Source organism: Emiliania huxleyi (assembly GCF_000372725.1).
Source record: "Emiliania huxleyi CCMP1516 unplaced genomic scaffold EMIHUscaffold_53, whole genome shotgun sequence".
NCBI lineage: Eukaryota > Haptophyta > Isochrysidales > Noelaerhabdaceae > Emiliania > Emiliania huxleyi.
The window spans coordinates 533,595-552,605 of record NW_005198017.1 but is presented as its reverse complement, the minus strand read 5'-3'; the positions used below and the strand labels follow the sequence as shown (position 1 = coordinate 552,605).

Genomic DNA, 19,011 nt, shown 5'->3' with positions numbered 1-19,011 from the left:
CCCCCGCCCCCCCCCCCCCCCAAGTGACAAGTTTTCAATGTATGTGGCTCTTACGTACATTCCCGGAGGAGGACTGCTGACAGGGTTTGCGATGAGGAGTGACCCGAAGGGTTTCTCGGGGTTAGTGCACCACTAACCGCCTCTGCAAGAGCACTGCGACGGATCGGGCTCATACTAGCACCCACCTCGCGAGCCGACGTTCTGGCTCAAGGTTCGTTCTTACGAACTCGAATTCTTCTTTTGCCCCGTGTTGCGAGGGAGTTGGAGGACGGAGAGTGTGCCGCCAACGATCCTTTTTCTGATTGTTTTTTCCCTTCCTTTTCTCGGTGAGCCGGTGTGTGTGCCAGTCCGCGCCAGTCCGCGCCCTTGTCGTACACGGTGAGGGGCTTTGAATTCTTTTTCTCTTCGGCAGTCTTGTCATGTCCGCCCTGTTCCGCGCCTCTGCCACCGGTGTCGTCCTCGCCACCGGCCACGGCGCGCCCACCATCACCGCCGAGGTAGTCGGCCACGACGAGGACGATGAGGCAGCGGCGGCGGGCGGCGGCGGGCTGTGGTGGGTGGTCCAAGTCTCGACGGCGCACGACGGCTTCAACGCCTACCGCATCAAGCGGCGCTACAGGCAGTTCGACGTCCTCGACAAGACGCTGCGCGCCGCCTTCCAAGGCGTGCCCGACCTCCCGGGCAAGGCGGGCTGGCTCTCATCGTCGGACAAGGACTTTCTGGACAAGCGCAAGGCGGGGCTGAGCAGCTACCTGCGCAGCATCACGCTGGACCCGGCCCTCTCGCAGAACGAGGACGTCCGCTCCTTCCTCGAACTCGGCTCGGCCGAGGAGCTCTTCGTCCGTCTGCAAGAGAAGGAGCATTTCTGCAACCTGGCGGTGCTCGAGAAGGACAAGGCGCTCGAGGCGCAGCGGCAGCGCGTCGCGGCGCTCACCGGCGAGAACGGCCGCGCACAGCACGACATCCAGGCGCTCGAGGCGCAGATCGCCGAGGCGGCGCGCGGGCGCGAGGAGGCGAAGGCGGCTGCCGACGCTGCCCTCGGCCTCGCGCGGCAGCAGGTGGGCCGACCCGTACCGCGCCGTCCAGCTGTGAACAGCGTCTCTTCACACCTGGTGCTGTGATCAGGTGGGCCGACCCGTACCGCGCCGTCCAGCTGTGAACAGCGTCTCTTCACACCTGGTGCTGTGAACAGGTGGGCCGACCCGTACCGCGCCGTCCAGCTGTGAACAGCGTCTCTTCACACCTGGTGCTGTGAACAGGTGGGCCGACCCGTACCGCGCCGTCCAGCTGTGAACAGCGTCTCTTCACACCTGTTGCTGTGAACAGGTCGGCCAGCTGGAGGAGGCGGTGCTGGCGGCGCAGGCGGCCGAAGCGGAGGCGGTGGACACGCGGAGGGCGACGGCGCAGCGACTCGAGGTGCAAGAGCAGCTGGCGGCGCGGCACGCCGCCGACGCCGCCGCGCAGTGCGCCGCCGCAGCCGCGGCGGAGGAGCGCGCAGTCGCAGCGGAGCGGGAGGCGGCGAGGCGAGGCGAGGAGGCGGAGGCGGAGCGGGAGGCGGCGCGCGCGGCCGCGGCGGCGGAGCTCGAGCTCTCTCGCGCGGCGGCGGCGGCGGAGCGCGATGCGGCGGCGGCGGCGGCGGCGGCGGAGCTGGACGCTGTGAGGGCGGCGGCGGCGGCGGCGCGGGGGGCGCACGAGGCGCGACTCGCGGCTCTGGAGGCGCGGCACGCCAGGCTACCACACCACCACGGGACTGAACCCACACTGGATTCGATCCTCTAGAGGTATGGTACCAGGCGCAGCACGCCGAGCTGGAGGCGCGTCTCGCAGAGGAGCGCGCCGCCGCCGCCGCCACCGCCGGACCGGCGCGCGGCGGCGGCGAGGGCGGCGGCGGCGAGGGCGGCGACGGCGTGCGCGGCGGCGGCGCAGTGGGCGAGGCGCTGCAGGACGAGTCTCGGAAGCAGCAGCTGCAGGCTGCCACGCGTGAGGCGCAGGCGCTCAGGGCGGAGCTCGCCTCGTCGGCGGCGGAGGGCGCCGCTCTCCGCCGCGAGCTCTCGAATCGGAAGGAGGAGCTGCATCGCGCCACCGCGCGCGCCGACGCTCTGCGGGAGGAAGTCGACCTGCTGAGGGCGGCGGCGGCGGCCGCCGCCGCAGCCGCCCCCCCCACCGAGGCTGGCGCGGCTGCGGATGCGGTGGCGTTGCGGCTGAGTGGCCATGGCGCGGGGCCGTCGGTCTCGCCCCCGCCTTTGCTTTTCTTTCTTTCTTAGCCGCGGCGTGTTTTTTCTTTTTCCTAGGCGGCTCGTCGTGCGCCACTCCGCCCTCTTCTACTCCGGCGTCGCTGCCGTCTGCTTCGGACGTCCCTCGGCCCTAGACGCTGAACACGTATTCTTGTCTCCCTTCCAGCGCCTCGAGAGGGCACGGCTTCAGCTTCGACCGGCTTCGGCGGTAGTCACTGCACTCGCCTCCTTCGTCACGCGGTGCTCCGGGTGCTCCGGCACGCCCGGCTCCATGCCTTCTTCCCGCCCCTCATGTTGGCGTATCCACCACACAGGCCCTGTCGTCCAGACGTGGAGACGCGAGGGCTAGCCTGGCCCTTGCCCCACCACCGCCTCGTGTGTGTGGAGAAGTGTACCTTGCCTTACCGTACTCGCGCAGGCCCTCGGCTCGCTTGACGCGCGCGTGGTCGCGTGCGTGCGCAAGGAGGAGGGGCCGCGTTGGTGGTGGGCCTACCAGGTGGGTTCGGGTACCGTGGGGTAGGGGACCTCGCCCCACCACCGTTGTGTGGTGTGGAGGAAGCGCAGCTTCCCCTCCGTGTGTATCGCGCGCCTTGCGCGCGCCGGGGGGGGGGGGGGGGGGGCTCTTCTTTCCCTCGCCCGACGCTGCATGCGGAGACCGTCTCCCGGTCTCCGCACACCTCCGCTGCTTAGCGCTTGGCCTCCCTTACCTCAGGTGCGGGTCGAAACGGCCGGGCTCCGCTTTCTACTCGTGCGCCGCTACTCGCAGTTCCGTCGCTTGCACGCGAGGCTGCGCGCTCTGCCCACGCCGGCCAAAGACCGGCTGCCGCGCCGCGACGCCGCGTGGACGCTCCCCCGACGCGTTGTTTGGCACTGGTGCTGGTAGGCTGAGCGGTTGCCGCATTTGACTTCGCGCAAGCCGCACCGGACGCAGAGCGAGGCGTTGAGAGAGAGAAGAGAGGGGCGTTGAGAGAGAGAGGGAGGGAGGGAGGGAGGGAGGGAGGGAGGGAGGGAGGGAGGGAGGGATAGCACCCCAAGCCCTTGGGCGCATATTCGTCCCGCTCAGTGCCTCGCGTCGTAGCTTGGCGTCGGTGATGGGTGTTGCTTCTTTTCGAAGAGTCGATGACTACCACTAGGCGTTCGCTGAGACGAGGCGCGCGGCGCTCGACGAGTACCTCCAGGGGCTCGTCGGTGACGCGGGCCTTCGCACGAGCCTCTCGCTGCAGGCTTTCTTGGAGCTGGGCGCTCTCGTCGGCCGAAACGCGGTCCTCAGCCCCGCGCCCTCCCCGAGCATGCGCGCGCGATCGTCCAACACTTAGGGGGCGCGCTTGTGCGCCGGACGGAGGCGAAGTGACGCCCGCGGTCCCTTGGAGTCTCGCATTTTTGGGTGGCACGCCCGCCCGCTGTGTGCAGTCTGTGCCCAGAGTCAGCAGACAGAGCAAGAGGACAGAGTGGAGACGGAGAAGAGGCTTACACCGTATGTGCTTGTTGGCCAAATTCCTGTGAATTTGTGGAGGATTACGTCTTGTGTGTGTGCGGTAAAGGGCAGATCACACTTCACAGTCATCAGTCTCTGCACAGGCATGTGTGCACAGGACACAGTCAGAGAGCGTGGAGCCGGACAGACAGACCGGGTCATCGTGCACACAGGAGTTGCGCACAGCGCGAGACAGACGACAGAGTCACACAGACGTAGAGATTTAGACACACAAAGAGACATGGCCAAAGCGCGCCGACCTGATCACGGCTGCGCCGGCGCCTCGGCGCCGGCGCCGTGTTCGGCGCTCGGCGGCAGGTTCGCGACGGGCGAGACGCCCCGCCCGACGACCTCCGCCTCCGAGGCGGACGAGGGCGACGGCATCGGCGGCGATGGCGGGACCGGCGTCATTTTTGACCTGTTCCCCCCCCCCATGGAGGACCTCTGAGGTCCTCCCCACACGCCAGTCTCACCCCCACCTTACCTTTGCCCCCCCCCCCCCCCTCTCCCTCTGCCTCCCATAGGGCAAAATTGCGCTAGCATATGCGCCTAGTGCGCACCGGGCCCACATTGATAGGTGACCCGCCCGTCGAGAATATGCGGCACGTCCGGATGCTAGTGCTTGAGAAGGCACCAACACCGCGGCACGGCCCGTTTTGGCTGCCTGCGGAGATCCTGTCTTAGCACACACAGCAAGTCACTCTGCATCGCTGGGGTGGTTCTTCGCCTCGGGTACCCAGGTGCCGATTGTGTGTGCGGGAGTTGGTTTGTCGGGAGGGAGGGGCAGGCTGCTCACCCACGTGCACCGGGCCAGTGCTTGCACTTTGAATGCCGTGGCGTGGGGCTCCTGCCCATGTGTGGAGATGCGAGAGGATCGCCCCCCCTTGCCCCACCACTTTGTGTGTGTGGAGAAATTTACCTTCCCTTCCCTTACCTTACCTTACCTTACCTTACCAACCCAACCAATTTTCAAGCATCAAGCTTCAGAATTGTTGAAATAAACGAGTGGAGTGAAGCAAACAGCAAACGCCAAAACATTCACACACAGACGCATTCCATCACCTGCGGTGAGCCGCGGTGAGCGCAGAGCTGACTGATCTCTAGCGCGGTCCTAGTTGGTTGGCTGTCCGTCCGGCTATCGCACTGTTGACGTACCGGCGGCTAACTCATGCTACATGCACATGCACATGAGCATGCATGCAAGTAAGGCCGAGTAGCCGGTGTTCACAGAGCTCTGAACACCGGCGAGAGAGTTTCTTTCGATTTCTTCTGCGAAGAAACGTTCAAAACACTCGGTGTCGAAACACCTCTCCGACACGCTCGGTTTTACGTACTTCACCGTTTAAAGGCTACATGTATTGCAATACATGCACAACTGTAATAGTCGGCGGCTCCCGGGCGGGAAAGTTTACCCCTGAGTAGTTTCACGTGTCATACTGTGCCGGCTACCCAATCTAGCGTAATCTGGAACCAGCCCCACGCGCTCGTATGGCACTGCGTGGCTTCTGCTATCGCGCACACGCGAGCTACGATGGGTCGTGCGCGGAGGCGGACAGCGGGCTGTGGCCGACCCCACCAGGCGAGGGCGTGGAGGGTTGCGTGAAGCGTTGTCTTGGGTGTGCGCGGTGCCGATACATCAGCGTTGCGAGAGGAGCATGCGCCTGGTATTCGAGGTGCAACGTTGACGACCTCCGAACTTGGTGGGGCGTTTCCCACATTGGCGCAAACTGGACCACGCTAGAAGTGCGCAACTGGAATCGACAGCTAGACGCCCCGCCGGCCGAGGCGCCTGCCACCCCGGAGGGCCGGCAGCTGAGACTCGCCATCGCAGCCCTCACGTTTGGTCCCAGCGAGCATTGCGCCCTCGTTGCGTGGTGCCAGGGGGCGCGTCGGCTACAGCGGGTCTTGTCTGTCCCGCCCTGGCAGTCGAGCATCGTTGTCGTCTGGGACAATGCGACAGGCATGTTGCCGCCAGCGTCGGGAGGCTGCCCGGACGCAGCTTATTTGCCAATCGACCCCAAGCTTCGCCGCCTCGCGAAAACATGCCTACGTAGCAAAGGGCACGGCGTGGCGCGCGCGTTCATGCTGCTCAAGTGGCAGTTCTTCTCCATGACCCAGTTCAACGCGGTGCTGCACATCGACCTAGACATGGACATATTCCCTGTGCACCTCTTACCCCGGGCTGTGCGACAGCGCTGGCGGTCATTTCTGCCCGTATTCTTGCGCCGGCGAAGCCAGCTGCGGGTGGACAACAACAGCGCACCCAGTGCCCGGCTGAGCCTGCTCGCGCTGGCGGACCACGAGTCGCCGGTGAATGGAGGAATGTTGTTGGTGCGCTGCGCTCTCGACGTCCCGCCCTCTCCAAGATGAGTTTCCCCCCTCCCCTCCCCGCGTAGTTTCGGCCGCAAAGCCGCCTGTATGCGGACGGGCTGAAAGTGCTCCGCCGCTGCCGCTTCAACCACACGCATGGCTGGGAGTTGGTTGGCCGTCCCAACGAGCTCGGCGTCCGCCCGCGCTTCCTCAGCCCCGTGCGCGGCGGCCTAACTGCAATACGCAGCCCCGACGCGCCGGGGGGAGAGTTTTGGATGACGGACCCGAACTCGACCGCGGCCCAGAGACGTAACGACTGGATGTTCAACGCAGCCCTTGGCGACCAGGGATTTTTCTGGTACATGCTCTTCCTGCGCCATCGCGATGGCGGCGCCTATTTTCCTCACGAGAGGCCTGAGCATTTCGCCTTCCACTATTGGGGCACGATTGGGGGCGCCAAGGCTTGGGGCGGCAGGCCCTGGACCAGCGAGGCGCACGCACGCGGAGAGTGCAGCGCGCGCCTTTGGATGAATTTGCACTACCTCTCGCGCCTCGAGCCAACCACGGAGGCCCTCCTGTCGCCGTCGCCCTGCGCTGTGGAGCTGGCCCGAATGCGTGAGCTCCGACGCTCGGCCGAGGCGCATCCGGCCGCAAGCCGGCGCAACCCACCGTTCAAGAGCTGCCGGCGGAGCTACTTTGTGGTGAGGTTTGGTCTGTGGTGAGCCCCCGGTTTCGAGAAGAGGAGAGCTCACTGTCTGCAAGAGCTCCGGCCGGGGCCGGACGCGCACGGCGTGCCGCTCGACGGCCGCGACGAGCTGCGAGCTCATGCGGTGCAGTGCGGTGGAGGAGGAGGCGGGGGCGACGACCATGGCTGCGAGGAACACAGCACACGTCGGAAGCGATGGCCGATACGCTCTGCTTCATCAAGCCGAGCTTTCTTTTTTCGCCCTTCCTAGCCTCCTGCTGCAGATGAGCCCCTATGCCGAGGTGATGCTCACCCTCGCTCGAGGGTGTCCGCCGCTTGATTCGAGCATGCACCGTCTTCAAATTCCCAAAATCTTCAACGCAAACGACACGGGGATCCTGCGCAACGGGGGTTGAACGCATCCTTGACCGCAGCATCATGCGGCCGGTAAGGGCTAGTGTGACGCGCGACGTCCGCCGCTGTGGGAAGGATTGTTTTGTTGCTGCCATTTTACAGGGCGCATGAAGCCAACCGGGGCGACCGGGAGCATCTCATGCGCATCCTGACCATCCCAATCGCTCGGGAATGATCTTATTTTGAATTCGACCTGGCGGTGCGTTTTAATTTTTCCTGAAAATAGAGAAAAGTAACACGGATATGGGGTGTGTGCATGGTCAAGGACGCTGGCCTTGTGGCAACGATCAGTTCGAGGTAAGGCTGACGCACTTCAACACGCTATCTAGCACAACTTGGAGCAGTTGGAGTGCAGTTGGTAGCCTCACACCCCCAGGGCCGGGGAGCTAAGAAGCGCACCCAGCGGGCCGGATGATTGGGATCGGGCTTCCTACGGGCAAGATGAGCACTTGAGCACTTGATAGGGCCGATTCCGCATGGTACGGGACCCCTCGGGCAAGATATCTAGATAATCGTGAATTCCTCACCAGCAAACGGCATGAAGAGACCAGCTCCTCTTGTAGCTCGATCGGTCACACCGCCACCGCCGCCGACGTCTCAGTGTGAGATGATGGAGAGGGGGGACGACACTGCGTGTTTGTTATGACCCCCCGCCCCCCCCAATGAACACACCAGACACCAGCGGGGAGGGCGAGACGATCGAGGGGTCCCGTACCATGCGGAATCGACCCTATCCAGTGCTCAAGTGCTCAAGTGCACATGAAGAGGGGTGCGTGTCTCACAAACTTCAAACTTGCCCGACAGCTGGCCAGTTGTGTCGATGGGCTTCCTCTGGGTCGCGCTCGTCGCAATAACCGGCGCCGAGGCGAAGGTCTCCGACGACCCAGGTAATCCTCGTAACACCCTCCCACGGCTCAGACGCGTGCACTCGCAAAGTCGCACTTCCCACAACAGAGCCTTTGAGCTTTGTGCGCAGGTCTGCCATGGCCGCCATGGGAAGGCAAGGACAGCGGAGAGGAGGAGCCCTTGCCAGTTCGCCCGCAATTCCACCTCCCAACGCTCCCCAAGTTCGTCCCCTCGACAACGAGCGAGATGGATCCCACCCGTAAGTGGGCCAAGGCGAGCTATTGCCTTGTCGCACCGTCCACGGTGTGTGAGATAGAGGCGTGCGATACCGGGGCCTGCACTGAGAAGCCGTACGAGGTGGGCGCCGAGCGATCCATACAGCTGCCACTCCAAGCAACGTGGGAGTCGGAGCTCGCCGCATGTGCCGCGCAGTGTTCGGAGACTCCCGGATGCAACGTCTTCATGGCGGAGCGTGCTGCGCGGACGCTGTTCGAGATTGCGTGTTGAGCGCTCAAGACACATGACGGAAAATGCCGGTGACATGCAGTCCGCGACGCGCATGCGATACTCCGGCTACCCTGATGCACACATGCTATTGACGCGCCACCCATGTGCACATGAATTTGAGAATGTGTTTGTGTGAGTTGTGAGGCACAGAGGCACACGAGTCCCGGGGGAGAGGTGTAGCTGGTTGAGTGATTCTGAGATCAGGTTGGGCGTTTCCCCTTTGGAGGCAGACATTTCAGAAAGCGAATCCCAGGCCGCATCTCCCCGCTCGAAGCGGGGAACCCGTCCCGGGCGCCCGCTGGAAGCGGGGGGCGCCCGCTCGAAGCGGGGGCGCCCGCTCGAAGCGGGGGCGGCGCAGGCTGCCACCGCTGCCCGGGCGCGCCGAGCGGCGGCGGAGGGCCGCCCAGGCCACCACCAGTGCCTCTCCCACCGGCGGCGCGGCGGCAGTGGCGCCGACCGCCCCTCCATCAGCGGCGGCGCGAGGCTGTCGTCGGGACGCCGGCAGGTGACGCGCGAATAGGGTGCCACCGGACCGGCCGACGAGCACCCAGCGGAGCCGTCATCGTGCATGGCGAGCCGAGCACCGCCGCGTCGCTTCTCGGCGCATTGGAGAGCAGAGGAAGCTGCTGGCGTCGCGGCTGGGATCGGCAGCGGCGCCAGCAGCTTTCTCGGATCTGAAGCGACTTTGAGCGCCGATCGATCGATCTGAGGGCTGACCGATGGGTGGCGCTGGGAGGAAGACCGCGCCACCCGTCGGCCAGCCCTCAGCTCCGCGACGGCGACTCGATAGTCGTGGCCGGCGCTCGGCTGCCACTCTAAGCCGTGTGCCGCCAGGCGCTCCTGGAACCGTGACGTCACTTCTTATGGATGCGGCACTAGGGACGCCCAATGTTTTCGTAAATATAGAAGCCACTCTCTCGCGTGTGGAAGCCACGACTGCGTAGTCGTGCTCCCCCGGAGCACGCCATAGAGCGCCGGTTGTGTACCGGGCGCACCCGTGCAGCCGTACACACTGCTGCCACTGCCAGGGGGTCGCCGCAGGCGCCCCAAGCGGCGCGGAGCGCCGCCGCAGGCGGCGGACAGCAGGTGCGCAAAATTAAACGCCATTTTCGGTTCCGCAGTTTTGCCACTAACGTCGAAATCCGGTACAAATCGAGACTTACGAGAGCCGAGCCCCCCACGAAAACCACAGAGGGGCGCGCGGACAGCGCGCCGCCAGGGGCGCCGCAGGCGCCTCAAGCGGTGCGGAGCGCCGCCACAGGCGGCGGACAGCAGGTGCGCGAAATTAAACGCCATTTTCGGTTCCGCGGTTTTGGCACTGTCTACCAACTTTGTGGTACAAATCGACTTGCACTTGGTCTGAGCCCTGCGCTGCGTTTGAGCCTCCATTCTGAAAGTGTACGTAGAAGGGAAGGCAGCAGGTCCGGCTTGCGAACTCCGCTGTGCGCCGACAAGCGGTATGGCGCCGAGTAGAGGCCACATTTTCCTATTAGAAAAGGCTGTCGAGAGCGCAAAATTTTCTTCGCTGCGCGCCCAACCATGGTGGGCACGCAGCGGGCGCCTGCGGCGCCAAATTTTTGAAATGTCTGCCAGTCGCCCAACCTGATCTCAGAATCACTCGGTTACTTCCCCCAGGATTGGTCTTCTCTGCCTGCGGGAACACCCTCGGGCGGCCGGGTGGGGCTGCGGCTGGAGCTAGCATGGCTCGATAGAGCCGAGACCCCGTGTTGAGGCGGCGCTCCTGTGGGCGGCTGTGGAATCGGCAGATTCGACCTCAGATCTCCAGTATTCTCATCCCAGTGGATGGACGTCCGGACGTCCCTTTGTGTTCCTCTCCCCGTCCGCCAGCGAGACGCTCAGTCGCTGGCGGCCGCAGTTTTCTGTGACCAGAGAACGTTTCGCGCGAGAGTAGCGCCGCGATAGTAGCCGGCGCGTGTGCGGCGTGGCCTGCGCGCCTGCGCGAAGGGACCTTTGCACACATCTCTGCCAGCAGCCTCGTACACTCTACCCACAGGGTGCAGAGTGCAGGCGCGTTCGGGCACGGGGCGTTGCCACAATGCGAAGAGAGGCGACAAGCAAACGGCTTTCAAACGCAAGGGGGTGGGCGATATTTCAGCGCAGAGAAGAACAAAACAAGTAGGCGGCAGGGTCATACTGTATACGTAGGTGCTCACGTTGAGTAAATCGGTGCTCGACAGTCATGCGCTTTCGCGCAACGCGCGGCCCGGAGGGCGCGTAAAGCCGTACCGGGCGGACGACGTGGCGCAGACTTCCCGGCACAACTCCCGGTGCACCTTGACACCCCCCACGAAGAGCCGGCCGCGAGGGCGTGGCGGTGCGCGAGCAAACTAAAAAAGGGGGGCCACGGCAGCGCGGACGACGCACCGGGCGGCGTCTACACGGGCTCAGCGCCATCAAGATGCAATGCTAAAGGGCAGGTCGCGCCGCAGCGGCTGCGCCGCCGCCGGTCGAGGAGTCGCCTCGCCCGCAGCCGGCGGGGGCACGGGCTGCTCCTGCCGCGATGCCTCGTCCGCAAAGAGCGAGTACAGGACTGGTATCTCCTTGGAGGAAGGGCCGCCACGGTGGTCGCCCAGCGTCGCGCGTGGCAGAGGCAGGCGGAGCTGGCCGGCGACCACCTGGCGCGCCAGCTTCTCCTCCGGCTGGCCCGCCTCGGCGAGGAAGACCGACAGCGTGTGGTTGTACCCTGAAAACTCGAGGTACTCTCGGATCGCCTCGTTGAGCAGTAGCTTCTCCTGGCTGAGCCGTGGACGCGGGTCGCTCGTGTCACGCACCGCCGAGAACACCTCCGCCTGGATCCGCGCCCGCAGCTCCCGCAGAACGCCCTTGGCGTCGAGCGTCTCCCGCAGCGCGGCGCGGAGCGCCTGCTGGTCGCGGAGCTCGGCCGCCATGGTTGGTCGCAGTGTGAGCGTATGAGTGAGCCGAGCCGCGAATTCGCTGCCTGGGCAACCGTACTAGTACGAGCGCGAAAGAATTTTGCGGCGCGACACGACACTGTGGGCACGGGACTGGCGCGCACTGGCACTAACACAGGTACACCACGGGAGCCGCGAAAGCGACTCCTGCCGAGGATGGCGAGGCACTTAGCTCCGTGCACTCGACCGACCGCCCGCGCGAAAGAATTTTGGGCAAGGTAAGAGTTCTCTTCCTAGTGTTGAGTGTTGTGAGTGAGAGGGAGATTGGTTGTAAAATTCTAAGGGCTCAAATTACTGCGAGGTGGCATGAAGGTTGCTGCGAGAATTGGCGAGAGACTGCGAAGAGATAGCCCAAGGGTGGGCTGGGCGACGGCTAGCACCACACTCCTCTCCTTAAAATCCCTGTGTGGTTAGCGGCGTGTGCCGCGCCTCCCATGCCATCCCTCCCTTGGCTCGAGTCCCTTGGCGGGCCTGTTTTCTATCTTTCAGGACCCTGTCGTGTGGGTGAATCCTGCCCAGCCCCCGCTACGTGTCGCGATGCGCTCCCCGCTCCCGTTCCCCTGGTGTCCCTGGTGGTCGTCCTTCCAAGATGCTGCTTGTGCAGGTGGCGCGACTGTCTGGAGCCAATATTTCTTCTGTGGTACTCGCCCTGCGAAGGGCTCAGTGAGTGAGACCCCCCAAGGGGCCAAGGCGCGCGACAGGCGACACACTTTGTCGTTGGTTAAAGTTCTTTGATTCTCGCAGGAGTCGCTTTGGCGGCTCCCGTGGTGTACCTGTGTCAGAGGGAGTTCTTTCTTTGTTTCTGCCAGCGACGCAGCGAGCGAGCGAGGCGGATCAACCACATGCACATGCTCATGCATGTAGCTCTCTCTGCATTCTGTGTGTGTTTGCATGCCGCCTGCCTTGGCAGTCCCACACCTTTTACCCGTCGTATAAAGTTGCTGAAGGCTCGCAGTCCGCCGTTGCGGCAGTTTTCCTTCGTCTCTAGGAACTTCTCAAAGAAATCTCCCGAACATAGACTTGAACGGACTGGACCTGCTTTCGTTGTTGACCCGCTCTTGGCCTATCGTCGCTGTCATTGTGGTCCGCTAGCTTGTTTGCGCAGCCAGTGAGAGCTCTGGCTAACCGAGCGGTCCGCAACGAGACGCTTCTCGCCTCCAATATGCTTTGCGAGCAAGCCGACCTCCTGCCGCAGACGAACGGCGCGACGCCCTCCCAAACTTGGGCTGAATCCACTCGCGCCGCCAACGCTGACCCGCGCGACGCGTCAATGCCGCCTCTGCCTCAAATCATGTCGGTCGTCGACATTGACGCCCTCTGCAGCGGCTGCTTTGTCGTGAAGAACGCGGACTATGGCAGCGGTGGGTTCAGGTCCCCACTCGCACACTGTCACCTCAAGCGCCCGCCATGCTCTCGCCTCAGCAGCGCCTCTGCCCCACCTGCTTCGCAGTCGTGTGCGGCGCGCTGTCGATACGAAGACGGGCGAGCTGCTGGCCATCAAGCAGCTCCGCTCCACCTGCGCCTCATGCACCGGCACCTGCACCCATCTCGCCGCCGCTCGCGACGAGGTCCGCGCGATGCGCCGAATGCGAGGCGCGAGGCACGTGGTGGGTTATCGGTGCGCGACGCCGGCGGGCAGCGACTCCCCCAGCCAGCGCTCACTCACCGCCTCGCGCGTTGGTAGGGCACACCTCTACCACGCCGCGAGCGGCATGCACGCGATCGTGATGGAGGCCGCCGGTGGCGGCGAGCTCTTTTCGCGCGTGCTGGCGGGGCTGACGGAGGCCGAGGCTCGGCCCATCTTTGGGCATATGGCCGCGGGCGTCCTGGAGATGCACACCCGTGGGGTGGCGCACCGTGACCTCAAGCTCGAGAATGCGGTCTTCGACGCGGACGGCGCGCTGCGCTGGTGCGGTCTTCGCCTCACGCCGCCAGCGGCGACTGGGAGGTGGCGCTCAAGAGCCCTACCCCCCCCCCCCCCCGCCTCAGGATCGACTTTGGGCTGGCAAAGGTCTTTGATGCGGCCCTCAGCGAGACCGAGCGGAGCCCGAGCGCGGCCGCGCGCCAACCCGCTGCCGGGGGGCTCTTCAGCGCATGCGGCTCCGACTCCTACCTCGCCCCCGAGGTGTACGCGCTGCGCAAGAGCAACACCTCTGGCTCTGCGAGCAGCCTGGTGCCGGGCTACGATGGATACGCTGCGGATATGTGGTCGCTCGGGATCTGCCTGTTTGCGATGGTGGCGGGCATATTTCCCTTCACTTCGGCTGACGTTGCGTCGCCGCTGCTGGAGCAGATGGCGGTGGCGCAAGCGGCAGGCGAGCCGAGCGTTCCGCTCATCTTTGAGTACTATGGCCGGCCGTGCACCCTCACGGCAGCTCTCCTCGGACTGCTCGAATCGCTGCTGCGAATCGACTGGCGGTTGCGACCGTCGGCGGAGAGCGTGGCGAGCACACCGTGGCTGTGCGCGGGTCCGCCCGTTGCCCGCCCTCTCCACCTCGCGCGCGTCTACAGCACGCCGCCTTCGAGCCCGCGGCAGGGGGGCTGCAAGCGCGGGCGCTCCGACGCGTCGCCGCAGACCCCAAAGGATGGGCAGAGGAGGAGGAGCTCAATGGCACCGTCATCGACTCCCGCGTTCATCGATTGCGCGTGCGAGGAGCAGCTCTTTGCTCCCAAGCGCCTCGCCTTCTCTAGGGTGCCTGGCTTTGCGTAGTCAGCACGTGCACACACATGCCCTCGCCCTCACCCACGCCACCCTACGGCTCTCCAGCCCCCCACCCACTGGCGTATTAGCTATTACGCTTGGCTCGTGTTACCTGTCTGCGCGTGAGCTTCTGGCCACGGCCTATCGCCTATCCCTCTGGCTCTGCACACTGCAATCCCGCAAGCACACTGACACGCACACTCGCACACGACTAGAGCGCACTCTCCGGCACGCGCGGTCTCTCTTACCATTTTCTCGTAGTAGCCCGGAGGACTTTGCCCTTTCAGGTGACAGAGGTGTGTCTATCTGCACGCGCGCTGTCAGTGTCACTGCACACTGTGGTCCCACGCGCCACGGCCCCCCACGCGCCGCTCCGCGCGCAGTCTGGGATCTGGGTGCACTCTGTCTGTGTCTCAGAGTACTCACGTATGTCCGGAGGTTGTGGGTTGCGGAGACATCCTCAGAGACACATTCACCTTATCTGCATTTCTACGTGTACTCCATCAAAGTCAAAGGGAGAGAAATCTATCATATGTACACACCGGAACACCGCACGCGGACGACGAGCGAGTCTCGAGACACGGCAGGGCAGACAAGTGGCGCGCCCAAACAAGCCCAAAGCGGCGATCCTCTCTCTCTGCCTCGCACACCGCTCTTCGGCTCCCGCCCTCTAGACTCTCTACGAGCCGCGCGCGTGTGTCGTGTGGCGTGGGGCGCTCTCCCCCCCCTCCCTCCTCAGGGCATGCCCAGGATCTTTGTGTTGTCGACGTAGTTGCGCAGCTCGCTCGGCTTTGCCTCGCCGCTCGGGTCCCAGCTCTGGTACTTGTGGCCGAGCTTTCCGCGCGGCTTCTCGATGTGGATCGAGCCGGGCGGCGTGTGGAACGCGGCGGGCAGGCCCTCCTCGTGGTGCTTCGAGGTGATGCCCGCAGGCGTAGTGTAGCAGGGACGCAGCATCGTCTGGGCGGGCGGCGGGCATGCGGGCGTCAAAGAAAGAAACGCCGGCGAGGGCGGCGGCGGGTTTGGAGGTGGTGGTGGCGGCGGCGGCGACGACGGGGGAGGCGGTGCCGGCGGCGGGGGCGAGGGCGGTGACGAGGGCGGAGGCGGCGAGGGCGGGGGCGGCGAGGGCGGGGGCGGCGAGGGCGGGGGCGGCGAGGGCGGCGGCGGCGAGGGCGGCGGCGGGGGAGGGGGGAGGGGAGCCGGCGTCGACATGGCAGCACGGTGCACGGCACGCGGGCGTGTGGGCGTGGCGGCGGAAGCGTCTCGGAAGCGTCTCGGAAGTGTGTCGGCGCCTGGTTCACGCGGTGATGCTGCTTGAACGGCTTCGAGTACTCTGCAGACACCTTGCTGCCTGGCGCGTCGTGCATGCAGTGCAGCCAGCCGTGCCAGTCGGGGTGAACCTGCGCGGCGGGGGGCCTTGACTCGCGGGGCCTTGACTCGTAGGTGCGGGTGTTCGGGGAGCCCGAGTCAGCGGGGCCGAGATTGGTGGCGGGTGGCGGGACAGCGGTGCGCGGACGCGCGAGAGGGGCGACGCGCGTGGGGCGCGCCATCGACGCGTCGAACTTGTCCTCCAGCGCCCATGTGCCCGGCACCGTCGGGTACTCGACCCACCGCGTGCGCCCGTACGGCGCGTTCAAATCCTCAAAGTACCTGCGCGGTGGCGTCGGTGGGCGTGGCGGCGCGGCCGGGCTTTGCGCGCGCGTGATTCTGCACGCACTTGTTCCCGTTGACGTCCGTGCCGATGAGCTGCCCGTTTGGTCGCAGCCAGTTCTCCATGCGCAGCTTGTTGTACGCCGTGCCCAGCCCCTGCGCCGACCAAATCGCGCGGAATCGGCTGGTCCAGCCGCGGATCGTGACGGTCGTCGGGTCCCAGCGCGGCTCCGGCCGCGTCGTGAGGAACGCCCTGACGTTGTTGGCCATCCGAGTGGCGAGGGCAGACAGCGTAGTCTGCGACATGGCCGCGGCCGCAGCGGCTGCACCAAGTGGGCTGCACACAGGACGCCCCTCACAGCCTCACAAGCCGATGAAAGAATTCGTGCCGCCCACACGGTGGGCGACGGCTAGCACCACACTCCTCTCCTAAAAATCCCTGTGTGGTGGCGGCGTGCCGTCCTCCCATCCCTCCCTTATGTTTCTGTTTTGCTCTGCTGTTGGTCCTCACCTCCGCGGCGCGCGGGCGCTCCGCCTCCGGTAAGCGTAACGCTAACGGGAGAAACCGGGACTGGGTAATAATACTAGTGTCCATGCTAATGATGAAAGGAACAAAAAGCTCTCCAAAAGTGCTCCGGCTTCAGGTGAGCCCCCCCCCCCCCCCCCCTTGGTAGTGTGGTGCCCCGACATCTGTCATCTCTAGATGTGCTCCGGCGCCGCGTAGCAGCATCTGCGCTCACACAGTGCGAGCATCGAAAAGTCTCCGTCGTGGCGCTTGGGGCTCGCACGCGAAACGCCTAGCGCTGCATCTCCTCGCCCTCCGGTCCGCCGGCCTGGCCGCTCAGGTCCATCTTGACTTCCACGGACGAGACGCCCTCGGCCGCCTTCCCGCGGTAGATGTTCTTGTTGCGAGCGGCGTCAATCACCTCAACGGTGCAGCAGAGGCATGCCGGGCAGCACTTCGGGTACATTGTGGTCGTGCAGTGGCAGAGGATGCACGCGATGCCGACCGTCTTGACGCCGCAGCAGGAGGGGCAGCAGTCGCAGGTGGTGCAGCACTTGGGCGGGCAGGTGATGTCGCAGCAAGTGCACGACGGAGGGCAGCACGTGCACGTCGGGCACGGGATGCAGTCGCACTTTGGCGGGCACGTGATGTCGCACCAAGTGCACGACGGAGGGCAGCAGGTGCACGTGGGGCAGGAGCAGCTCGGGCAGTTGGAGCAGCACTCGGGCGGGCACTGAATGCAGCAGCACTTGCAGTAAGGTGGGCAGCACGAGCAGGCCAGGCCCTTGACGTGGAGAAGGCAGCATGGGTCGGGCCCAAAGGCGCACTGGGGTGGGCATGCGCAGAGCAAAGGCGTCTGCCACGCGTCGAACGTGTACTGCGGAGGCAGGTCCTTGGCCGCCTCCTTGGCCGCCTTGGCCTGGAGAACCTTCTCCTCGGTCTTCACCTTGAGCATCCGCGTCGTCTCGAAGACCAAACAACCCTCTTCATTGGGCTCGAGCTCCATCTCCTGGCCGGGCTTCACGAAGAGGTCGCCGACCTTTAGAGCCATCGACGTCAAGCCATCCGCATTGGCGTTAACGACCTGCGGCGGAGGGGGCGGGTCTCGGGGCAGAGATGGTGCAGCGCTTGGTGGCGGGGAGCGCGATGAGGGCGGCGACCTTGATCTTCGTGGGCGTCATCGGGGGCGGCTTAAGGAATCTTGAGGCCAATGAGGCGACGACGGGCGGTCAAAACTGCGGCGCGTCCGGGGTGATTGGCCGGCTCGGCTTATTTTATATTTTGGATAAAATTCAGATTACCCGCGGTTTGAGAAGGCCCAGCCGCCGCCTCCACCGCTGCCTCCGCCGCCCAGCGCTCCGCTGTTCCCCGCGGGGCGGCTCGCCTGGATGCAGCGTAAAGAGGAGCGCCGTCAGCAGCGCCAGGCGGCCAGAGCCGAGGAGCGCCACCGCGCGTTTATGGCCGCCTTGGTTCCACCGCCCGTGCCGATGCAGGCGACCGACCCGAATCACGTGGTCCGGACGGTGCACGTCTACGATGCGTGGAACCCGCACTATCCTCGCATGACCCTGTGGGGCTGAGTGTGTACTAACATCTCTACACTCTAGAGTCTAGTTTCAGACACCAAAAAAAGTAATATAACGTACTTCCACTTCCAAAACCCGGAGCCTCCACCGGCACGCGCCGCTTCCGTGGTTCCGACAGGGTGATGGAAGTTGGAAGGTTCGACGCACCCCCGGACTGGGCAGAGAAATCCCAGGAGCACGCTGCTGGGCACTCCACCCCGCCCCACTTGGACTTGCCCTGACTGCACCTCTGGGGGGCGCGGGGGCCCCCGGAGGCACCGTGCGCCGCGCAGCAGTGCGGAAACGGGGCTCCGGCGCTCAGAGTCGCTCATACCACCGACTTCCCGAATGAGTACGGTTGAGTAGAGGGCAGATTTGGAGAGATCTCGAGGAGTACATACAGATAGACCCTCCAACCATCAGAAAACTCCGACCTGATCGGTCGTACTGACCGCCGACAGATCACTCCAGACAGCAGACAGGCCGACGTCTGCACGCGGCCGGCCGGGCGAGAGGCTTGAGACGATCCGACCCTGCGACCCTGACGCTGCTGCTCTAGCTATCAGGCATGCACTGCTGACTGCTGCCACAATATGCGACCTGTGCTGGCCCACTTGGCGGCCTTCCCGGTCAGTGGTGAGGCGCAGTTCAGAGCTGTCGATGGCGCGATGCCGCACTGGTCCCACATTGGTGACACGAGACCACCACGTTTGCCGGTCCAAGAGAGAGGCACCGGCGCTGTCCTGAGAAGGTGCCGGCACTTGACTGCCCATGCGCGCGAGGCTGTGTAGGCATAGCCTCGAGAGGACTGCACAGGATTGCGTGCCCCTACGAACGGCGACACATAGCGGGGGACACTGCGCCGGGGGGTACGTCCCGCCCTCCTCGCCCACGTCCCGCCCTCCTCGCCCACGTCCCGCCCTCCTCGCCCACGTCCCGCCCTCCTCGCCCACGTCCCGCCCTCCTCGCCCACGTCCCGCCCTCCCCGCCCACGTCCCGCCCTCCCCGCCCACGTCCCGCCCTCCCCGCCCACGTCCCGCCCTCCCCGACCACGTCCCGTCCTCCTCAACCACATCCCGTCCTCCTCGGCCACGTCCGATCCTCCACATGCAAGTCCCTCCTGACAAGCCTAAACCCTATCGTCTGCTGCCAAGTGTGCTGACCAACACTCAAAGGTTCTATATTTATTG

The 19,011-nt window shown here is 65.0% G+C and overlaps 6 protein-coding genes across 6 annotated transcripts; 3 read left to right on the top strand and 3 right to left on the bottom strand.

Moving 5' to 3' along the window:
* Positions 1-37: 37 nt before the first annotated feature.
* Positions 38-3,550, top strand: EMIHUDRAFT_451995 (hypothetical protein; the record flags this gene model as incomplete). The annotated part of the gene is made up of 8 exons (XM_005765955.1): positions 38-84; positions 258-326; positions 413-497; positions 609-1,058; positions 1,327-1,416; positions 1,944-2,111; positions 2,653-2,730; positions 3,368-3,550. The coding sequence occupies 8 exons, from the start codon at positions 38-40 to the stop codon at positions 3,548-3,550; spliced, it is 1,170 nt and encodes a 389-aa protein (XP_005766012.1).
* Positions 3,551-11,082: 7,532 nt separating this feature from the next.
* Positions 11,083-11,358, bottom strand: EMIHUDRAFT_48393 (hypothetical protein; the record flags this gene model as incomplete). The annotated part of the gene is made up of 1 exon (XM_005765954.1): positions 11,083-11,358. A coding segment is annotated over one exon (276 nt), but the record flags the coding sequence as incomplete, so codon positions are not given.
* A 1,207-nt stretch (positions 11,359-12,565) lies between these two features.
* On the top strand, positions 12,566-14,094 carry EMIHUDRAFT_212709 (hypothetical protein; the record flags this gene model as incomplete). Its single annotated transcript, XM_005765953.1, has 5 exons — positions 12,566-12,774; positions 12,854-13,021; positions 13,088-13,312; positions 13,393-13,871; positions 13,940-14,094. The coding sequence occupies 5 exons, from the start codon at positions 12,566-12,568 to the stop codon at positions 14,092-14,094; spliced, it is 1,236 nt and encodes a 411-aa protein (XP_005766010.1).
* A 501-nt stretch (positions 14,095-14,595) lies between these two features.
* Positions 14,596-16,109, bottom strand: EMIHUDRAFT_437131 (NADH-ubiquinone oxidoreductase subunit). The gene is made up of 4 exons (XM_005765952.1): positions 15,819-16,109; positions 15,649-15,751; positions 15,394-15,501; positions 14,596-15,061 (listed from the first exon to the last, which is right to left on the bottom strand). Exons 1-4 carry the CDS (start codon positions 16,055-16,057, stop codon positions 14,840-14,842), a joined length of 672 nt encoding a protein of 223 aa, XP_005766009.1. The 5' UTR covers positions 16,058-16,109; the 3' UTR covers positions 14,596-14,839.
* A 439-nt stretch (positions 16,110-16,548) lies between these two features.
* Positions 16,549-17,307, bottom strand: EMIHUDRAFT_212707 (hypothetical protein; the record flags this gene model as incomplete). Its single annotated transcript, XM_005765951.1, has 1 exon — positions 16,549-17,307. One exon carries the CDS (start codon positions 17,305-17,307, stop codon positions 16,549-16,551), a length of 759 nt encoding a protein of 252 aa, XP_005766008.1.
* Positions 17,308-17,402: 95 nt separating this feature from the next.
* On the top strand, positions 17,403-17,836 carry EMIHUDRAFT_212706 (hypothetical protein; the record flags this gene model as incomplete). The annotated part of the gene is made up of 2 exons (XM_005765950.1): positions 17,403-17,507; positions 17,573-17,836. 2 exons carry the CDS (start codon positions 17,403-17,405, stop codon positions 17,834-17,836), a joined length of 369 nt encoding a protein of 122 aa, XP_005766007.1.
* Between the last annotated feature and the right edge of the window lie 1,175 nt (positions 17,837-19,011).

Excerpts from the sequence above, each read along its gene's own strand:
- EMIHUDRAFT_437131 (XM_005765952.1), bottom strand. The coding sequence starts at position 16,057 with ATGTCGCAGACTACGCTGTCTGCCCTCGCCACTCGGATGGCCAACAAC. Across the intron at positions 15,752-15,818 it reads ACGGACGTCAACGGGAACAA|GTACTTTGAGGATTTGAACG; the intron begins GTGCGTGCAGAA and ends GCCACCGCGCAG. Across the intron at positions 15,502-15,648 it reads ACAAGTTCGACGCGTCGATG|GTTCACCCCGACTGGCACGG; the intron begins GCGCGCCCCACG and ends CCCGCCGCGCAG.